The 18,026-nt window shown below is 42.9% G+C and overlaps 1 protein-coding gene across 1 annotated transcript in view; it reads right to left on the reverse strand.

Annotated features, from left to right (window-relative positions):
* LOC145339565 (metabotropic glutamate receptor 7-like) overlaps window positions 1-18,026 on the reverse strand; it is a 699,067-nt gene that overhangs the window by 32,173 nt on the left and 648,868 nt on the right. The window contains exon 9 of the mRNA XM_080184058.1: window positions 9,600-9,846. Coding sequence (XP_080040184.1) covers window positions 9,600-9,846 — 247 coding nt within the window. The remainder of the gene's footprint in view (window positions 1-9,599; window positions 9,847-18,026) is intronic.

Raw genomic sequence — 18,026 nt, forward strand, 5'->3', positions numbered from 1 at the left:
CTGCTACCACCATGGCTGCAGAGACTAGTGTGCAAAGGTGCTTCCTGTGTATCACAATAATCTGCTTTCCAATGCGTAACTGGGATTACTGAGGTACAGTTCCATGGCAGTTACAATGGAAACCTACTGTTTTCTCAGGATGGCAAATGTTACCCTCCCCACAACTGTTTCTCTGCCAATTTCTTTGCTGCTTCCTGGCAGTCCGCTCAGTCCAGACTGCTGCCTGCCATCCCAAGGTGGTCATGATGTGGGTATGCCGGCGTTGGACTGGCGTAAACACAGTAAAAAGTCTGACAACACCAGGTTTTAGTCCAACCGATTTATTTGATAATAGACTCATAATGGTGACTATGAAAACTTGTGAGTCTATTATCAAATAAATCGGTTGGACTAAAACCTGGTGTTGTCAGACTTTTTACTGTATCCCAAGGTGGCACAGCTTAAAGCTGTAGTTTGCAGAGTGCTTATAGTCACCCTGCAATCTGCCCCATGAAAGACAACAGCTCTTCACCAACTGTGCTGCAGCCATTGAGTTAACACTGCACAACAGCACCAAGACAGGAAAGGCAGACATCAAGAACATGCATGTCATATTTATTGGGATGGTTTTATTGATCAGGTTGGTTAATGTTTTGTGCTGGTTGTTATTTTAGCATTGTGACCCCGTTAAGGGCAGTAACAGAGGGAGCGAAGGTATTGAATAGGGAATCGAGGTTACGTTCACTGCTACCAGAGTCAGGTGCGCCAGTCTGGTGGTTGCCTGTTCCTTTCCTCCAGTCCCTCCTGTTCTTCCACCTCTTCCTTCATTTATACTTTTCATCATTAACCTTGTATGTCTGCATGATGGTGAGATTATGCAGGATACAGCAGTCCACAACAAATTGTAATATGCACTCTGGAGAGTACTGCAAGGCTCCACCAATATCATCCAGGCAGTGGAAGCATTGCTTAAGCACTCCAACCATCTCCTCAGAGAGGCTGAGTGTGACGGCATGGCTGCCCATGTGTTTGGGCCACTCACTGGAGTCAAGGTGGCCCTTCCTGTCCACTCGCTATCCTCCGCTTTTTCGTGTTGGTTTCAAATGCTAATGGAAGAGTAGACTGATGCAGTGAGCTGCATCGTTATTACCGATATGTTACTGGCTATTCATTTGCATGATGTGCTGAACATGCTCAGAACACCAGCTTGACAGGGAGACAGTGGAACCTGTGTGTTTGAGGTCCATCTCAAAATGTAAACAGTGTGCCCATAAAGCAGTAAATAGCTCCTTGAACAAGTGGGGAAGTTCACTACTCTGACAAAGTTATGCACTCATTCTACATGTTCCTCTCTTAAAAAAGAGAATGCAATGTATTCACTTCTCATCACATACAAAACATCAGTGATTATCCTTTTGCAACACTGAATGACAAAGCATCAGGCAATTGCAGAATTGCTACAAAGCAGGAGGATGCCATTTAGCCCACTGTGTCAGCACCAGATGCTGGAGATGTCACCTGCTCCAGCCAAGAAGGAGCTCGATGCGAAGGAGTGCAAGGCCACCTTTCTAGTCACCTTTAGAAGCATCAGCATGCTTTCCTCACCCAACTCCAAGGCTGTGGGTCAGCTGACACCATCGGTTTAGCTTTAACCAAATTATTCAGATTGCTCGCCTATTTTACTCTCTGCCCTGATTTTACCCTCAGCTGAATGTAAAACTAACTTTGGTCCAAACATGCCAACTAAATAGCAAGTCAAGTGACATGAGGATAGCAAGCAGTATTGGGATGGTTAAAATGCCTTAAATGTTGAACATGGGCTGAAATAAAATGTGAGCAGGGATTAACAGCCTTATTAACACTGTTTTAAAAATAAATAGGCCAGTTTTTTTGCTGTCAAGATAATAGTGACTATAATCACACACCCTGTTATTTATTTATGCATAAATTACACAGCAAATTTAGGCGAGGGGCGGGTGCCTAGTTAAACATGAATATCTAAAAGTTGCTGTCAGAGTTGCATTACTCCAAGATTAGTTTTGTGAAAATAATGTCTTGCCATGGAAAGGCATTGAATAACGTGCCGTTATTAGATTTGTATCTTAGTAAGGAACTAAACTTGGAGGTATTTAGGATTAACAATTACAAGCGTATGGACCCTTTAGACGACATGGTAAGCATTTTTTTTTAACCCATTCATGGGACTTGGGCTTCTCTGGCTGGCCAACATTTATTGCCTATCCCTAGCCACCCTTGAAACTGAATTCAGATAACAGTTGAGAGTCAACTACATTGCTATTGCTCTGGAGTCACATGCAGGCCAGATCAGGTAAGGACGGCAGATTTCTTTCCCTAAAGGATATTAGTGAACCAGATGGGTTTTTCCAATGATTGGCAGTGGTTTCATCAGTAGATTCCTAATGCCAATTTTTTTTTATATATTGAATTCAAGTTCCACCATCTGCTGTGGTGAGATTCAAACTCAGACTCCCCAGAGCATTAGCTGAGTTTCTGGATTAATAGTCTAGCGATGATAGGTCATCACCTCCCCATCTCCATAATGCCTGCCAGTCACCCCTTTTGGGGCTGATAATTACCTATTGTAAATGTTGCATTTTAAATTTTAAAATTTAATAACAATTTGCAACTTTTTGTTTATTTTCCTTTCTCTTGCACAACTCACTCTCTTATTCCTATATTTTTTTCCTCTGCTCATATCTTTCTCCACCTGATTTGATATGGAGTTCAGCCTCTTTAATTTATCTTCTGTCTCAATCCTACCACTGTTCATTTCCCAAACCTCGAGTCACATTAGCTAAAGAGAAGTGCTGTTGGTTGCCAGCTCATTCACATATCAGATGCTGTGTTTCCCTCATACTTCAACAACTTTGTGGGCAAGATCTCTTTGGGGTGATTAGCACTTGGACAAAATCTGACCATTGCAAGTGAATACCAATCAAAAACTAATGAGGATAATTTCACGAGTCATCTTCAACTCAGTTACCCGTGAGTTCCAAAGACACCAGTGAATAATACTTCAACATGTCACAAATTCCCTGCATAGCTCATTTATCTTTTAAATGGATTAAGTAAATACAGAATTAAGCAGTTTTTATTGGAGACAATTAATAAGATCTCCATGTAACACGAATAATAGGCTTAAGTGAGAATCCTGTGTTCTCATTTAATCATTTGCAGTAGCAATCTGCCAAATTTATTTCGAAATTCAAAGTATGTGACTTTAGCACATAGTGAAATAAATTACATTTTATTATGCAATTATCAAATCATTTTGTTCCAAGGCAGTAGACTATAATTGCCAAGTAACTTGGGTTTTTCTTATTTCCAATTTTTTCTCTTACCATTGTTTAGTGGAAATGCACAAGTCTACCGATTTCAGGACTCTGAATTGACATTATGGAACGATAGCATGACTTGTTTATCGCAGATTGCCCTCTCATCCACTATCCACTTCAGCAGAGGCACTAACCAATTTATTATTTGCCAGAGAAACCTCAGGTGGCCATGTTAACATTTGTATGCTGGCATCATTGGCGTTGCAAACTCTGGATGGGAGTATGGCTGGAGATTCATTGCATGACCTTACGCCTTCAAGTCAATCAACACTCTTCCTCCCACCACATTTCCAATCTCTTTCTTAAATTAAAGTATTTCACATGAAAAATAAACACAATATTCTTTAATGGCCCTATAACATTTTCCCCTGGGTTGCTCATAGCAATGTGCAGGAGATTAACCTCTGGACGTGTTCCTGAAAGTTTGGCAATCTTATCAACGCCTACATATTGCGCTTTTCATGCGTTTAAGGGACAGTCTCTGTGCTGTGATGTTACCTTTAATGTCTTGGGTTTATAAAGTCAGTTCCCTCTTCCAGATGCATGACTTGGTCATATTTAACCTGGTATTGTAGACTTCTTATTGTGCTTACCCCAGTCCAATGCCGGCATCTCCACATCTTGGTCACATGCAACAGCATGAAGCTCTCAATGGAATACTTAAAGGGGAAGGCTCCTTCATTATTAATTCCCATATCCACATTTAAAATACAATCTGTCTATAATATTTAGTCACACATTAATTACATCCTCTCAGACATGGGAATGATATATGTAGCAATTCAGTTTTATATAACTTAACTACTCCAGCTGTACTGCAGAGAAGTTCCAACGTTCCAGTCCAATTTACTACCCAAGTTACCACACCTTAGTTTTATTAAATTACACATAAGTCAGCATTTATATAGATAAGAAGAGAGAGTGCTCTGACTTTAAAATGGTGACTATGTTATGGCTGAATGGTTGAATCTGATTATTCCGTGACTTAGAACGTAAGAACTAAGAGCAGAAGTAGTCCATCTGGCCCCTTGAAACTTCTCCGCCATTCAATAAGGTCGTGGTTGATCTTCTTGTGGACTCAGCTCCACTCACCCGCCCATTCACCGTAACCCTTAATTCCTTTACTGTTCAAAAATGTAACTATCCTTACCTTAAAGACATTCAATGAGGTAGCCTCAACTGCTTCACTGGGCAGGGAATTCCACAGATTCACAACCCTTTGTGAAAAGAAGTTCCTTCTCAACTCGGTCCTAAATCTGCTCCCCTTATTTTGAGGCCATGCCCCCTAGTTCTAGTTTCACTTGCCAATGGAAACAAGTTCCCTGCTTCTATCTGATCTATTCCTGTCATAATCTGATATGCTTCTGTAAGATCTTCCCTCATTCTTCTGAATTCCAATGAGTATAGCCCCAGTCTACTCAGTCTCTCTTCATAAGCCAACCCACTCAACTCCAGAATCAACCTAGTGAACCTCCTCTGCATACCCTCCGCTGCCAGTAAAGCCTTTCTCAACTAAGGAGATCAAAACTGTACGCAATACTCCAGATCTGGCCTCCCCAGCACCTTATACAGCTGCAACATAACCTGCCTGTTTTTAAACTCCATCCCTCTAGCAATGAAGAACAAAATTCCATTTGCCTTCTTAATTACCTGCTGCACCTGCAAACCAACATTTTGTGATTCCTGCACAAGGACACCCAGGTTCCTCTGCACAGCAGCATGCTGCAATTTTTTACCATTTAAGTAAAAGTCCATTTTACTGTTATTCCTACCAAAATGGATGACCTCACATTTACCAGCACTGTACTCCAGCTGCCAGACCCTTGCCCACTCACTCAGATTATTGATATCCCTTTGCAAACTTTCAGCATTCTCTGCACGCTTTGCTCTGCCACTCATCTTAGTATCATCTGCAAACTTTGACACATTCCACTTGGTCCACAACTGCAAATCATTTAAATAAATCGTAAACAATTGCAGTCCCAACACTGACCCCTGATGCACACCACTAGTCACTGATCGCCAACCAGAAAAACACCCATTTATCCCCACTCTTTGCTTTTTATCACTTAACCAACCCTCTATCTGTACTAATACTTTATCCGTAACATTGTGCACCTTTATCTTAAGCAGCAGCCTTTGGTGTGGCATCTTGTCAAATGCCTTCTGAAAATTCAAATACACAACATCCACAGGTTCCCCACTGTCCAATGTGCATGTAATGTTCTCAAAGAATTCCACCAAATTAGCCAAACGTGAGTTGTCCTTCATGAACCCATGCTCCATCTTTCCAATGGGACAATTTATATCCAGATGTTTATTTCTTCCTTGGTGATAGAATCAAGCATTTTCCCTACAAAAGAAGTTAAGCTAATTGGCCTATAGTTACCTGCCTTTTGTCTACCTCCTTTTTTAAACTGTGGCGTCACATTTGCTGTTTTCCAATCTGCAGGAACCAGAGTCCAGCGAATTTTGGTAAATTACCATTAGTACATTTGCTATTTCTTCTGCCATCTCTTTTAGTACCCTGGAATGCATTCCATCAGGGCCAGGAGACTTGTCTACATTTAGCCCCATTAGCTTGCCCAACACTACCTCTTTCCTGATAATGAGGGTTATTAGGTCCTCACCTGCTATAGCATTCATGTCATAAATTTTTGGCATGTTATCTGTGTCTTCCACTGTGAAGACCAACACAAAATACCTGTTCAATGCCTCATCCATTTCCTGATTTCCAGTTATTACATCCCCTTCTCATCCTCTAAAGGACCAATGTTTACTTTAGCCACTCTTTTTCATTTCATATGTCTGTAGAAACTTTTGCTATCTGTTTTTATATTCTGAGCTAGCTTACTCTCACAATCCATCTTACTTTTCTTCATAGCTTTTCTCATGGCCTTCTGCTGACCTGTAAAGATTTCCCAATCCTCTAGTTTCCCACTAATCTTTGCCACCTTGTATGCATTTTCTTTCAATTTGATACCCTCCTTCATTTCCTTACATATCCATGGCTGATTATCTCTTTTTCTATAGTCCTTCCTGATCACTGGTATATACTTTTGCTAAGCACTGTGAAAAATCACTTTGAAAGTCTTCCACTGTTCCTCAATTGTCCCACCATAAAGGTTTTGCTCCCAATTTCCATTAGCCAACTCCTCCCTCATTCCATTGTAATCTCCTTTGTTTAAGCACAAGGCACTGGTACTGGATTTTACCTTCTCACACACCATTAAATTCAACCGTACTGTGATCTCTTCTTCTGAGAGGATCCTTAACTGTAAGATCATTACTTATTCATGTTGGATTACACAGGACTAGACCTAGGATAGCTTGCTCCCTCATAAGTTTCATTACATACTGTTCAAGGAAGCTATCATAGATATAGTCTATGAACTCCTTCTCAAGGATACCTTGATCAACTTGGTTTGATATGTAGATTAAAATTCCCCATGATAATTGCTGTACCAGTTTTACATGCAGTTATTTTGTTGTTTATTTCTCACCCCACTGTGATGTCATTATTTGGTGGCATATAGATTACGCCTATCAATGACTTTTTCTCCTTACTATTTCTAGTTTCCACCTAAATGGATTCAACCTTTTTTTCCATAGAACCTACATCATTTCCCACTACTGCTCTGATGTCATCCTTAAATATCAGAGCTACACCACCTCCCTTACCTTCTTGTCTATCCTTCAAACAGTCTGATACCCCTGGACATTTAACTCCCAGTCGTGACCATCCTGCAACCATGTCTCTGAAATGGCCACCAAATCATACCCATTTGTGAAGATTTGTGCCGTCAACTCATTTACCTTGTTTTGAATGCTACAAGCATTCAGGTAAAGTACACTTATGCTTGTTTGTGTGCCTTTTTTTGAGTTCTAATACCTCTATTAATAACATCTCATGAGTTCTCCTTCCTTTTAATTTTTTTCCTGATTTTCGATACAGTTGGAACCTTCTCCCCACATGCAAAGCTGCTGCTTTGATTTCTATTAATCATTATATTTCCCCTAGTTTAACTCTTCCCTTGCCCCCAACTTGCTAGTTTAAATTCCTTGTGACCACCCTATTTATTCTTTCAGCTAGAACACTGGTCCCTACTCCTTGATCTCGACTTGCTGTATTCAACACCACAGATGCACAAAGGCATTATGTTAATCCATGCTTCTGAAGTTCAAATTCTGACAACTTGAGTGTAATATATATTCAAAATACTAATAGTGAATGAATCGTAGCTCCCATAATGATTGGATGATCCGGCCTGACAGGTTTAGGTTGGGTTTCCATCCAAACCTTTGTACCGAATTCAATGAAAGACACTGTCTACTAAACACAGAAACTTATTACTGCTGCATCCATTTGAATTCAATCGCTGATGGACTTTGCTCTTCAGGAAGGGGCTAAATGGGACTAAACCAAAACTGGAGCCAGGCTTAGAAAACAAAGAGCTGTGAAATCCACAGCTCAGCAGCAAAAGGCCACGAGTGAAAGACGGAAGATGGGAAAAATGTATTTGAAAGCCAACTTTAATAGAGGCACGAATGTAAACCAAAGTGGGATAGCATAACAATGCGATCATTATTTTTATACTATGCAAGGAAAAATCATATTGATGAAAATAAGTGATGCTGATCATGGCTGTTCACCTGATGGGAAATAAGAATCGATTCACATCAAATCTCATCTCAGCAAGTGTTTTCTCAATCATCACTCTGAGATTGGCAAAACACAAGACACAAATATTTCAATGCAGGGGGATGCTATTATTAATCCCTGGGTTATGCTCCTGTGCGTACAAAACAGGTGAATCAACAGCCAGAAAAGTAAAGGCTGCTTAAGGCAGTGACTGACACTACTGAATCCAAAATAGCATTTACAGCAACCCCAAATTTGCTTACACTCATTCAAAAACCGACAATAATGAATGGAGAAAATGTCAGCTTCCTTTGGTCAGGTTTCTCTAATGAGACATCAGCCATTTTATTCTGTACCTTCAACCCAGTTTCCTGATATTTTAAATTATTTTTCTTTACCTTTTGTTTCAAGTTTGCCTCTTTGGCAATGCCAGGAGGCCCAGGCTGGCACTGCCTGTATGGCAGTGTCCAGGGAGCATTCCCGCTCAGCACCCGAACCCTCGATTGCCTCCAGTGGGGTCAGGCCTCCATCTTCCTGTAAGCGGGAAGCTATACGAAATCCCGCTGGAGTCAAATACTCCTGGTGGTGGTGGGGCTGGTGGTACTGGGGGGGTGGGATTGCAGGGAGGCTAGTGGGCCCAGAGATTTCAGTCCTGGACCCGCTAATGATACTTCATTTGTAGGGAAATAAGGATTTAAATAAAATATGTCGCTCCCCGCTGATTTCTGGCACGGAGTTGAGGATGCCGGAAATCCAGCTGCCATAGACTCAAAGGCCCAGCGGGAAGGCCATAAAACGGCCTTCACTCATGTCTCCCGGCCCACTGCGCTGCTTTGTAGTGCAGTGGGATGGGAGCCTTAGCCCACCACCCCCCCGCCCCAAATGTGTCACACCAAGAGGTTAACACCAAAAAGAATCTACAAACAAAATGATTCTCAGTATGGCAATTTAAAAGTAGGCAGTATGTTTTTATTAGCATTCTGAGACATTGGTAGATATCGATAGACTTTTAAGTATATTCCTCAAGTGTGTCTGAAAATGTCTGTCTTATAGTGAGATTATAAGGAATGGGAACAGTCGGCCTCTTGAGACTGCTTCTTGCCCTTCAATAAGAACATGGCCGATCAAACTGTGGCATTAAGTCCACTCTCCTGCCTGGACTCCCTAAGTCTTCACTGTCTTATAAGAGAATAACTACCTAGTTTTATAACATTGGAAGGAATAGCCTTTGGTGGTTTGTTTTCAGCCTTAATGTCAAATTAAGCAGTTTGGCAATGTTTACCCCTCTAATCATGTTACTCAACCTCTTACTCCAGGATAGTTGCCTGGGTAATGGCACACTGCAAAAGAATTTAAAATCATAGCACAAGGATTGTGAAATATGTCCTTACATCTTTAACTGCATCAGACAATGGGTTATATGATACAAATATTAATTTGGTCATGGATTTGGAACATTGTTCAGGACAATAACATACATCAAGTTATAAAGGTACCAGTTTAAGACAGAGTTCCTGTACTGTTTACTCAGTAGGCTTGCAAATTCGATTTAGCCACTGGTCAATGCTTCAGAGGAAAATGACAAAAACAAAATAAGTGGTGCATGCGTCTCATTCACTTACTGTTTGGGTCTACATTCTCGCACAGCTCTGTTTTGGCTTCACCGTTAGGCCTGTCTGAAGATTTGTGGGATAGTCGTGAAGACATAGTTGCTGCGGTTACTACTGCCTTAAAGCTACGCTTTCTCTTCTGGACGTTCTGTTCTGGGTGGAAGATGATGATGTAAACCTTCGGCATGTACAGCATACCCAGAGCCACTGAAGCACTTAGGTTCATGGATATGGTTAGGGTGGTGGTCTGTATGTACATCTGGAAAGGGAAAAAAAAATGAGGATTATATGAAGAGCATTGCATCAATACTTAGTGCTTCAAAGCTATTGATGGGTGTAGCAAGTTACAATATTTGGAGGGGGCAAGAAATGGAAATCTTGTCCTCAACATGCACCATCTTGGAGCAATATACATGGCATTTTTCATTTTAATATCATAACCAGGTTGTCAGATTAGCATGTAAAATAATTGCGAGCATATGACATTTGACTTTACTGAACATTAATTACTTCACTTCAGTGTCAGAAAGTCCAAGTATATCTTGCTGCAGGACATGAGATCACCACATGAAATTGCGAAATGCACCACCATGCAAGACAGCTCCTGAATGCACCATTAGATTGTCTCAAAGAAACAAATTTCATGGTTGCCCACAGCTGCCAAACCAACCTTAAAGGAGGTAGCGACATTACTTGGCATGATAAAGAACCATAGAATCCTTGCAGTGCAGAAGGCAGCAATCCAGCCCATGGAGACAGCACTAATTCATAAGAACATAAGAAATAGGAGCAGGAGTAGGCCATCTAGCCCTTCGAGCCTGCCCCGCCATTCAATAAGATCATGACTGATCTGTCGTGGCTCAGTTCCACTTTCCCGCCCTCTCCCCATAACCCTTAATCCCCTCTCTTATCAAGAACCCATCAACCCGCTTCTTAAAAATATTTAGCGAGGCAGCCTCCACCACTTCTACTGGCAGAGAATTCCAGAGATTCACCACCCTTTGAGTGAAGAAGTTCCTCCTCAACTCCGTTCTAAGCCGCCTCCCCTTTATCTTGAGGCTGTGCCCCCTAGTCCTACTGTCTTTTCTGAGCGGGAAGAGTCTCTCCACCTCTATCCTATCCATCCCATTCATCATCTTATATGTCTCAATGAGATCTCCCCTCATTCTTCTAAACTCTAACGAGTACAAGCCTAGTTTATTCAGCCTCTCCTCATAGCTCAACCCCCTCAACTCCGGTATCAGCCTAGTAAACCTCCTCTGCACTCCCTCCAAGGCCAAAATATCCTTGCGCAGGTGCGGCGCCCAAAACTGCACACAGTACTCCAGCTGCGGCCTCACCAATGCCCTATACAGCTGCAGCAAGACCTCCCTACTTTTATATTCAATCCCCCTCGCTATGAAGGCCAGCATCCCATTCGCCTTCCTGACCACCTGCTAGCTGGGTTTTTGCGACTCATGCACAAGGACCCCGAGGTCCCTCTGCACCGTCGCCTGCTGCAGTTTTTCGCCCCGTAAGTAATAGTCCTTCCTACCATTCTTCCTACCAAAGTGGACCACCTCACACTTGCCAACATTAAATTCCATTTGCCATTTCCTGGCCCATTCGCCCAGCCTATCTAGATCCTTCTGCAGACTCTGCACACCCTCCGCACAATTTGCCGTTCCACCAATCTTGGTGTCATCAGCAAATTTTGACATCCTACACTCGGTTCCCTCCTCCAGATCATCTATATAAATGGTAAATAGCTGAGGCCCCAGCACCGACCCCTGGGGCACCCCACTAGTCACCAACCGCCAATCCGAATAGCACCCATTGACCCCCACTCTCTGCCTCCTATTTGACAACCAATCCTCGATCCACGCTAACACCCTACCCCCAACTCCATGTCCCCTGACCTTCTGCAATAACCTCTTGTGAGGTACCTTGTCAAACGCCTTCTGAAAATCAAGAAAGACCACATCCACCGGCTCTCCTCTATCCACCACCCTAGACACATCCTCACAGAACTCCAGTAAATTTGTCAGACACGACTTCCCCTTAATGAAACCGTGCTGCGTCTGCTCTATCAAGCAATTCCCTTCAAGATGCCTCGCAATTTCCTCCTTAATGACGGATTCTAACACCCTGAAAGAGCACCTAAGCAGGCCCTCCCATCCATCCTGTCCAGCAATCCTATGAATTTACCATGGCTAATCCACCTAATCTACACATCTTTGGACACCAAGGACCAATCTAACCTGCACATCTTTGGATTGTGGGAGGAAACTGGAGCACAAGGAGGACACTCATGCAGATACGGGGAGGATGTGCAAACACCACACAGACAGTCCCCAGGGCTGGAATCAAACCTGGTTCCCTGGAGCTGTAAGACAGCAGTGTTAACCACTGTGCCACCACCTCATGAGGCTTTTCAACCCATTGAGTCTCTGCTAGCTTTTTCAAACGGCAATTCAGTTAATGTGGACAGCGCGGTGGTGCAGTGGTTAGAACTGCTGCCTCACAGTGCCAGGGACCTGGGTTCAATTCCCGGCTTGGGTCACTGTCTGTGCGGAGTCTGCATATTCTCCACGTGTCTGTGTGGGTTTCCTCCGGGTGCTCTGGTTTTCTCGCACGGTCTGAAAGATGTGCTGGTTGGGAAGATTGGCCAAGCTAAATTTACCTCAGTGGACTCAAACAAGTGCCGGAGTGTGGTGACTTGGGGATTTTCACAGTAGCTTCATTGCAGTGTTAATGTAAGCCTACTTGTGACAATAATAAACTTTAAACTCTCTTTCCTGCTCTTTCCCTACAGTCCTTCATTTTTTTTCTTCTACAAGTAATTACAATTCCTGTTTGAAGGCTACTATTAAATATGTATCTATCACCCTATCAAATAGTATGATCCAAAACCCAACCACAATAAAGTTTTTCCTCATTCCAGTAATGATACTCATAACCAAATGGTCCCATCTGTCTGTGTGCTTCTGGTGGCTGTTGACCACATCATAGCAATATTCAATAAAAAGCAAGGAACTCTCTAAATGTCCTTGCAATATTGCTCCCTCAATCAACACCACCAAAAAAGATTAAGTAGCCATTTATCTCATTGCTGTTTATGGCATCTGATTGTGCAAAATAACTTGTTTTTTTATTTTATTTGTGTGGTGTGGGTGTGCTGGCTAAGCCAGTATTCATTTCCTAAACCTAACTGCCATTTAGAAGGCGATGGTGAGATGCTTTCTTGAACTGCTGCAGTCCATGTGGTACAGATATACCCACAATGCTAGGAAGGGAGCTCCATGATTTTGACCCAGCAACAGTGAAGGAACAGGGGTATATTTCCAAGTCAGGATGGTGAGTGACTTGGAGGGGAACTTCAGGTGGTGGCGTTTCCATGCATCTTCTGCCCTTGGCCTTCTAGATGGTAGTGGTCACAGGTTTGGAAGGTGCTGTCGAAGAAGCCTTCATAAATTCCTGTAGTGCATCACGTAGATGGTACAACCTGCTGCCACTGGCCGTTAATTGTGGAGGGAGTGAATGTTTGTGGAGAGGGTACCATCAAGCGGGTTGCTTTGTCCTGGATGAAGTCAAACTTCTTGAGTGTGGTTAGAGCTGCACCCATCCAGGCAAGTGCAGAGTATTTCATTACACTCCTGACTTGTGCCTTATAGATGGTGGATGAGTTTTGGGGAGTCAGGTGAGTTACACGCCACAGGATCGCAAGCATCTGGCCTGCTTTAGTAGCTACAGTATTTAGATGGTTAGTCCAGTCCAGTTTCTGTTCAATGTTAACCCCTAGATTGTTGGTAGTGGGGGAGTCAGCTACGGTAATGCCATTGAATGTCAAAGCCTGATGACTAGCCTCTATCTCGATGGAGATGGTTGTTGCCTGGCACTTATATGATGCAAATGTTACTTGCCACTTGTCAGCCCAAGCCTGGGCAACTTCAGTACTTCATTGCTTTAGTATCTGAGAAGTTATGAATGAAACTGAATATTGTGCAATAATCAGCAAATATTCTACTTCTCACCTTGTGATGGAAGGTAGGTCACTGGTGAAGCAGTGAAAAATAGTTGGGCCTAGGACACTACTCTGAGAACCTACCTCTCATTAAGTTGATCTTTTTCTACAACCTAACAACGAGTGTAACACTACATTCTGCACTATTGCCTTTCCTTCTTTATGAATGTTATGCTTTGTCTATATGGAACACAAGAAACAATACTTTTCACTGCATACCAATACATATGACAATAATAAATCAAATCAAAATCAAATCAAATTTTTGCAGTGATGTCCCAGAACTAAGACGAGTGGCCTCCAACCACCACAACCACCTTTCTTTGAGCTTGGTACGACTCCAACCAGAGGAGAGTTTTCCCCCCATTCCCACCGACTCCAGTTTTGCTGGGGCTCCCTAATGCCATACCCATCGAATACTGCCTTGACATCAAGAGTGGTCATTTTCATCTCACCTCAGGAGCTCAGCTCTTTTGTCCGTGTTCAGACTGAGGCTGTAATGATTTCAGGAGCTGAGTGTATTGCCTATACATCAGTTGTCACTGTGATTTAAAGTAATTAATTCTAATGTAATGATGTATTCCAAGGCATTTATGACAAGCATGGTAAGATGCAATGTAAAGATTTTTTTTTGTAAGCACGTACAGAGTGTCTAAAATGGCAATTCGCAGCCATTCATTAAAACAAGCCGATGCAGTGATGATGTTGAATTAATTGAAATTATATCCTTTGGAGAACTCATTCAATGAGACTCAAATTAATGTTTTTCAAATCACTGATTTATCCATCAATTTAATTGAACCAGTTGTTTCAGAGCAAACGTATTCTAATACAAAGTGTGCTTGTAATGATCATTCTTGTTTTCTGCTTGGCCCCTTTTCTATGGAAAACATGGAAGCAATTGTATACAAAGAATAGATATTTTAATCACTTCTTCCTGATTGCTTGCCTTTCACAATAAACACATTGATTCATTTGAATACTAGGGCTAAAGCTGTCTTGAAAGTTCCCCTTCCACTGTAATTCAGCAACAAAGAAAAACAGACAGAAGTTCTAGATTATTTCCATTTTTGATTGACTTACTCCTTTTTTTTATTAATTCATAGTACGTGTGCGTCACTAACCAGACCAACATTTATTGCCCATTCCTAACTGCACTTGGGAAGTTGGTGGTGAACCATTTTCTTGAACACAACTGGAAGTCTTGCTAGATCAGTTCACACAGCTGATAAGAGTCAACCACATTGTTGTGGACCTGGAGTCACACATAGGCCAGATTGGGTAAGAACTGAAAATTTCCTTCCCTAAAGGACAGAGTCAAGAACCAGAGGTCATTGATTGGTAAAAAGACCAGGCCACATGAGGAAAAATGTTTATGCAACAAGTGGTTAGTGTGTGGATTGAACTGTCTGAGAATGCAGAGGAGGCAGATGCAATGGCAGCTTTTAAATTGGAACTGGATAAACATCGGAAAAGAAAATTTTGCAAAGCTATCTAAAAAGGACAAGAGAGTGAGACTAATCGAGTTATTATTTGGATACAGTAGTACAAATCATTCTGTGCTGTAATCATTCTAGATTCTTGTAAACCAGAACCACAAAGTTGCAGGAATTAAGAAGGGGGCCACTGAGCCCATCATGCCTGCACCAGCTCTTCAACTGAACAATACACTTAGCGCTGCTCACCCACCTTCACCCTGTAACCTTACACATTCTCCCTCATCAGATAAATGATTAATTCCATTCTGAATGCTTCCATTGAATCTGCCTGTACCACACACTCAGATTTATTCTCTTTCCAGCTCAGTGACTTCCCCCACCTCAACTCTTCCAGCTACGTTCATTATATTCTTTTAGAGGTTGAACCAATAATCATTACTTGGCTTGAACAAGACAATTTCCAAAGCATGCTCCTGCCAATACACTAGCAATATACATCCAAATCAGAAAGGAGTGTGAGGTTATGAGGGCCACGTTCCAATGTACCTGATGCCTCTGTACTTCTAGATGGTGACTGGTGTAAGTTTTCATAGGGATGGATGTTTAGATTATTGGGTGAAGTGCTAATCCAGTGTACCACTTTATTTGGATGGTTTCAGCTTCTTGAATGTTGCAACAACTTATTCCTTATAGGTGGATGGGGGAATGGGTGGTTATGTTCTCCCTTGTTGGAGATTGTCATTGCCTTGCACTGATTTGGTGCACAAATTGCTGAGGAATTGCGAAAGGATCTGAACACTGTGTAAGTATGAATGCCTGGATGGGTGCAGCTCCAACATCGCTCAAGAAACTTAACACCATCCAGGACAAAACAACCCGCTTGATTAGCACTCCATCCACCACCTTCAACATTCACTCCCTCCGCCACTAATGCACAGTGTTTGGCTTCTGGACTCAGCATTGAGTCCACCAAATTTGGACCATGAACTCTAACACAGGATCCCCATAGTGCAGAAGAGGGCATCCGGCCCATCGAGTCTGCACTGACGCCCTGACCCAGGCCCTCTCCCCCGCCCTAATCTGTAACCCCACATATTTACCATGACCAATCCACCTAACCTGCACATCTTGGAACTGTGGGAGGGAACTGGAGCACCCAGAAGAAACCCACACAGACATGGGGAAAACATACAAACTTCACACAGACAGTGACCCAAGCTGGAATTGAATGGGCACTATGGCACTATGAGGCAGCAGTCCTAATCACTGTGCCACCCTCAATTTTGTTTCTTTTTGCAGTCCCATCAGCAATTTATTCTAATGTTTTTGCGTTCAGCCAACGCTGACCATTTCTCGGCTATCAACACCCAATTCTGGACCAAAGCATTAGCCTTTAATACTATGGGCCCGATTTTACCATTGCATTGTGCCCCTTTTCAGGCGTGAAAACTTGGTGAAGTCTGGCGTGAGGCCATTCGTGCAATTTGCGCCCATGTCCGCGCAGATGTCCATTTTACTAAGACCCGAAAATGGCCGTGATCTGAATCACGCCCAAAATGAGTGCAACAGCGATTTAAATGCATTTACATACATTTAAATGGAATTAATGGGCTGCTAGTCCAACTTTATCAGCATTTCGCCGTTTTACCATCGCGTTCACGTGCCCAGATTTGGCGCGAAACAGATCTGCTTGGCAAATATCTGTTTTGGGCACTTCAGCTTCTGAAGATGCAAGTTCAGAGCTTCCGGCAGCACTCTGACTCAGATCGGTGGTAGGGGTTTTGGGGGGAAAGAGTAATGGGTCAGATCATTCTCTAATGGGTAGGGTTTGAGGGAAGGAGGGAGGCCCAATCATTCTCTGGTGGGGGGGGGAAGGAGGAGGAGGAGACTGGTCAGATGTATCTCTGGTGGTGGGGAGGGGGGGGGTGAGGAGGGGTGAGGGCAGATGGAGGCCAAGCATTCTCTGGGTGGTGAGGCGGAGTGGGGGTGGAGGGGGGAGGAGAGAGGCCAGACCGCTCTCTGGTTGGTGGGAAGGGTGGCCCGATCATTCTCTGGGTGGAGGAAGAGGTCAGATGGATCTCTGGGGGGGGGGGGGTGTCCGCTGCCACTCTGCGGGTGATTGGTGGGGCGAAGGGAAGGGCAGAGGGTTGTGATCGGTCTGGGTAGCAGGGGTTTGGTTGAATAAGGAGGACAGTTATGTTGTGGGGATGGGGCGATATCTGTGAGGGCCATTGCTCCTGCTTTTTGCTCCCGGGCCACTTTATCCGCTTTTTGCGGCTCGGAAGCAATATGATGGGGCACATTTTACTAATTTTTTCTCAGAGCTCCGATCGTTTCAGGCACAATAAGCCCCACCCACAGCGCGATTCAGACTCGTGATTTCTTTTTCAGGCTAAGTGCATTTGGGGGCGTCTGAAAGCAATTTTCCAAGTTGGATCTGAATTGCATCCAGATTCAAAATGGTAAAATCAGGCCCTATGATTGTCAATCCCTTTAGCTTGCGCTCCATGACATCTTTCTCATTTAATCTCTCTTGTTTTCTGACTAACACCTGACCTTCTATTTTGCTTCATTTGTCCCTGCCCTTTTTCAACAGCATTAAACCCCATCACATTTCTACCTTGTCCAGGTTCTGAAGAGGAGTCCTGTTGGACTAGAAACATTAATCCTGTTTCTTTGTCCACAGATACTGTCAGATCTGTCAAATCTTTTCAGCATTTTGTGTAAATTATGTTGTTAAAATTGACTTTTTAAAAATTGAATGCCAGATTATGACAGACTTTTAAAGCAACTTCCTGTGGAATTAGCTTAGTTTTAAAGCTTTAGACTCTACGTTTCTAACTCGACAAATGTTTCTCAGATTATTGAGTCATTCCAAGTTCTATCTAACTTTTGACCTCTCCATTGCCATCCAGCTACGTGGAACAGTTCTCATCTGTTCCATTCGCAACTAATTGTAGCCAAAGAACCAAGTGTGATGGCACCCCTTGCTGCGCC

Source organism: Carcharhinus amblyrhynchos, chromosome 3 (genome assembly GCF_965287045.1).
Source record: "Carcharhinus amblyrhynchos chromosome 3, sCarAmb.v2.hapA, whole genome shotgun sequence".
NCBI lineage: Eukaryota > Metazoa > Chordata > Chondrichthyes > Carcharhiniformes > Carcharhinidae > Carcharhinus > Carcharhinus amblyrhynchos.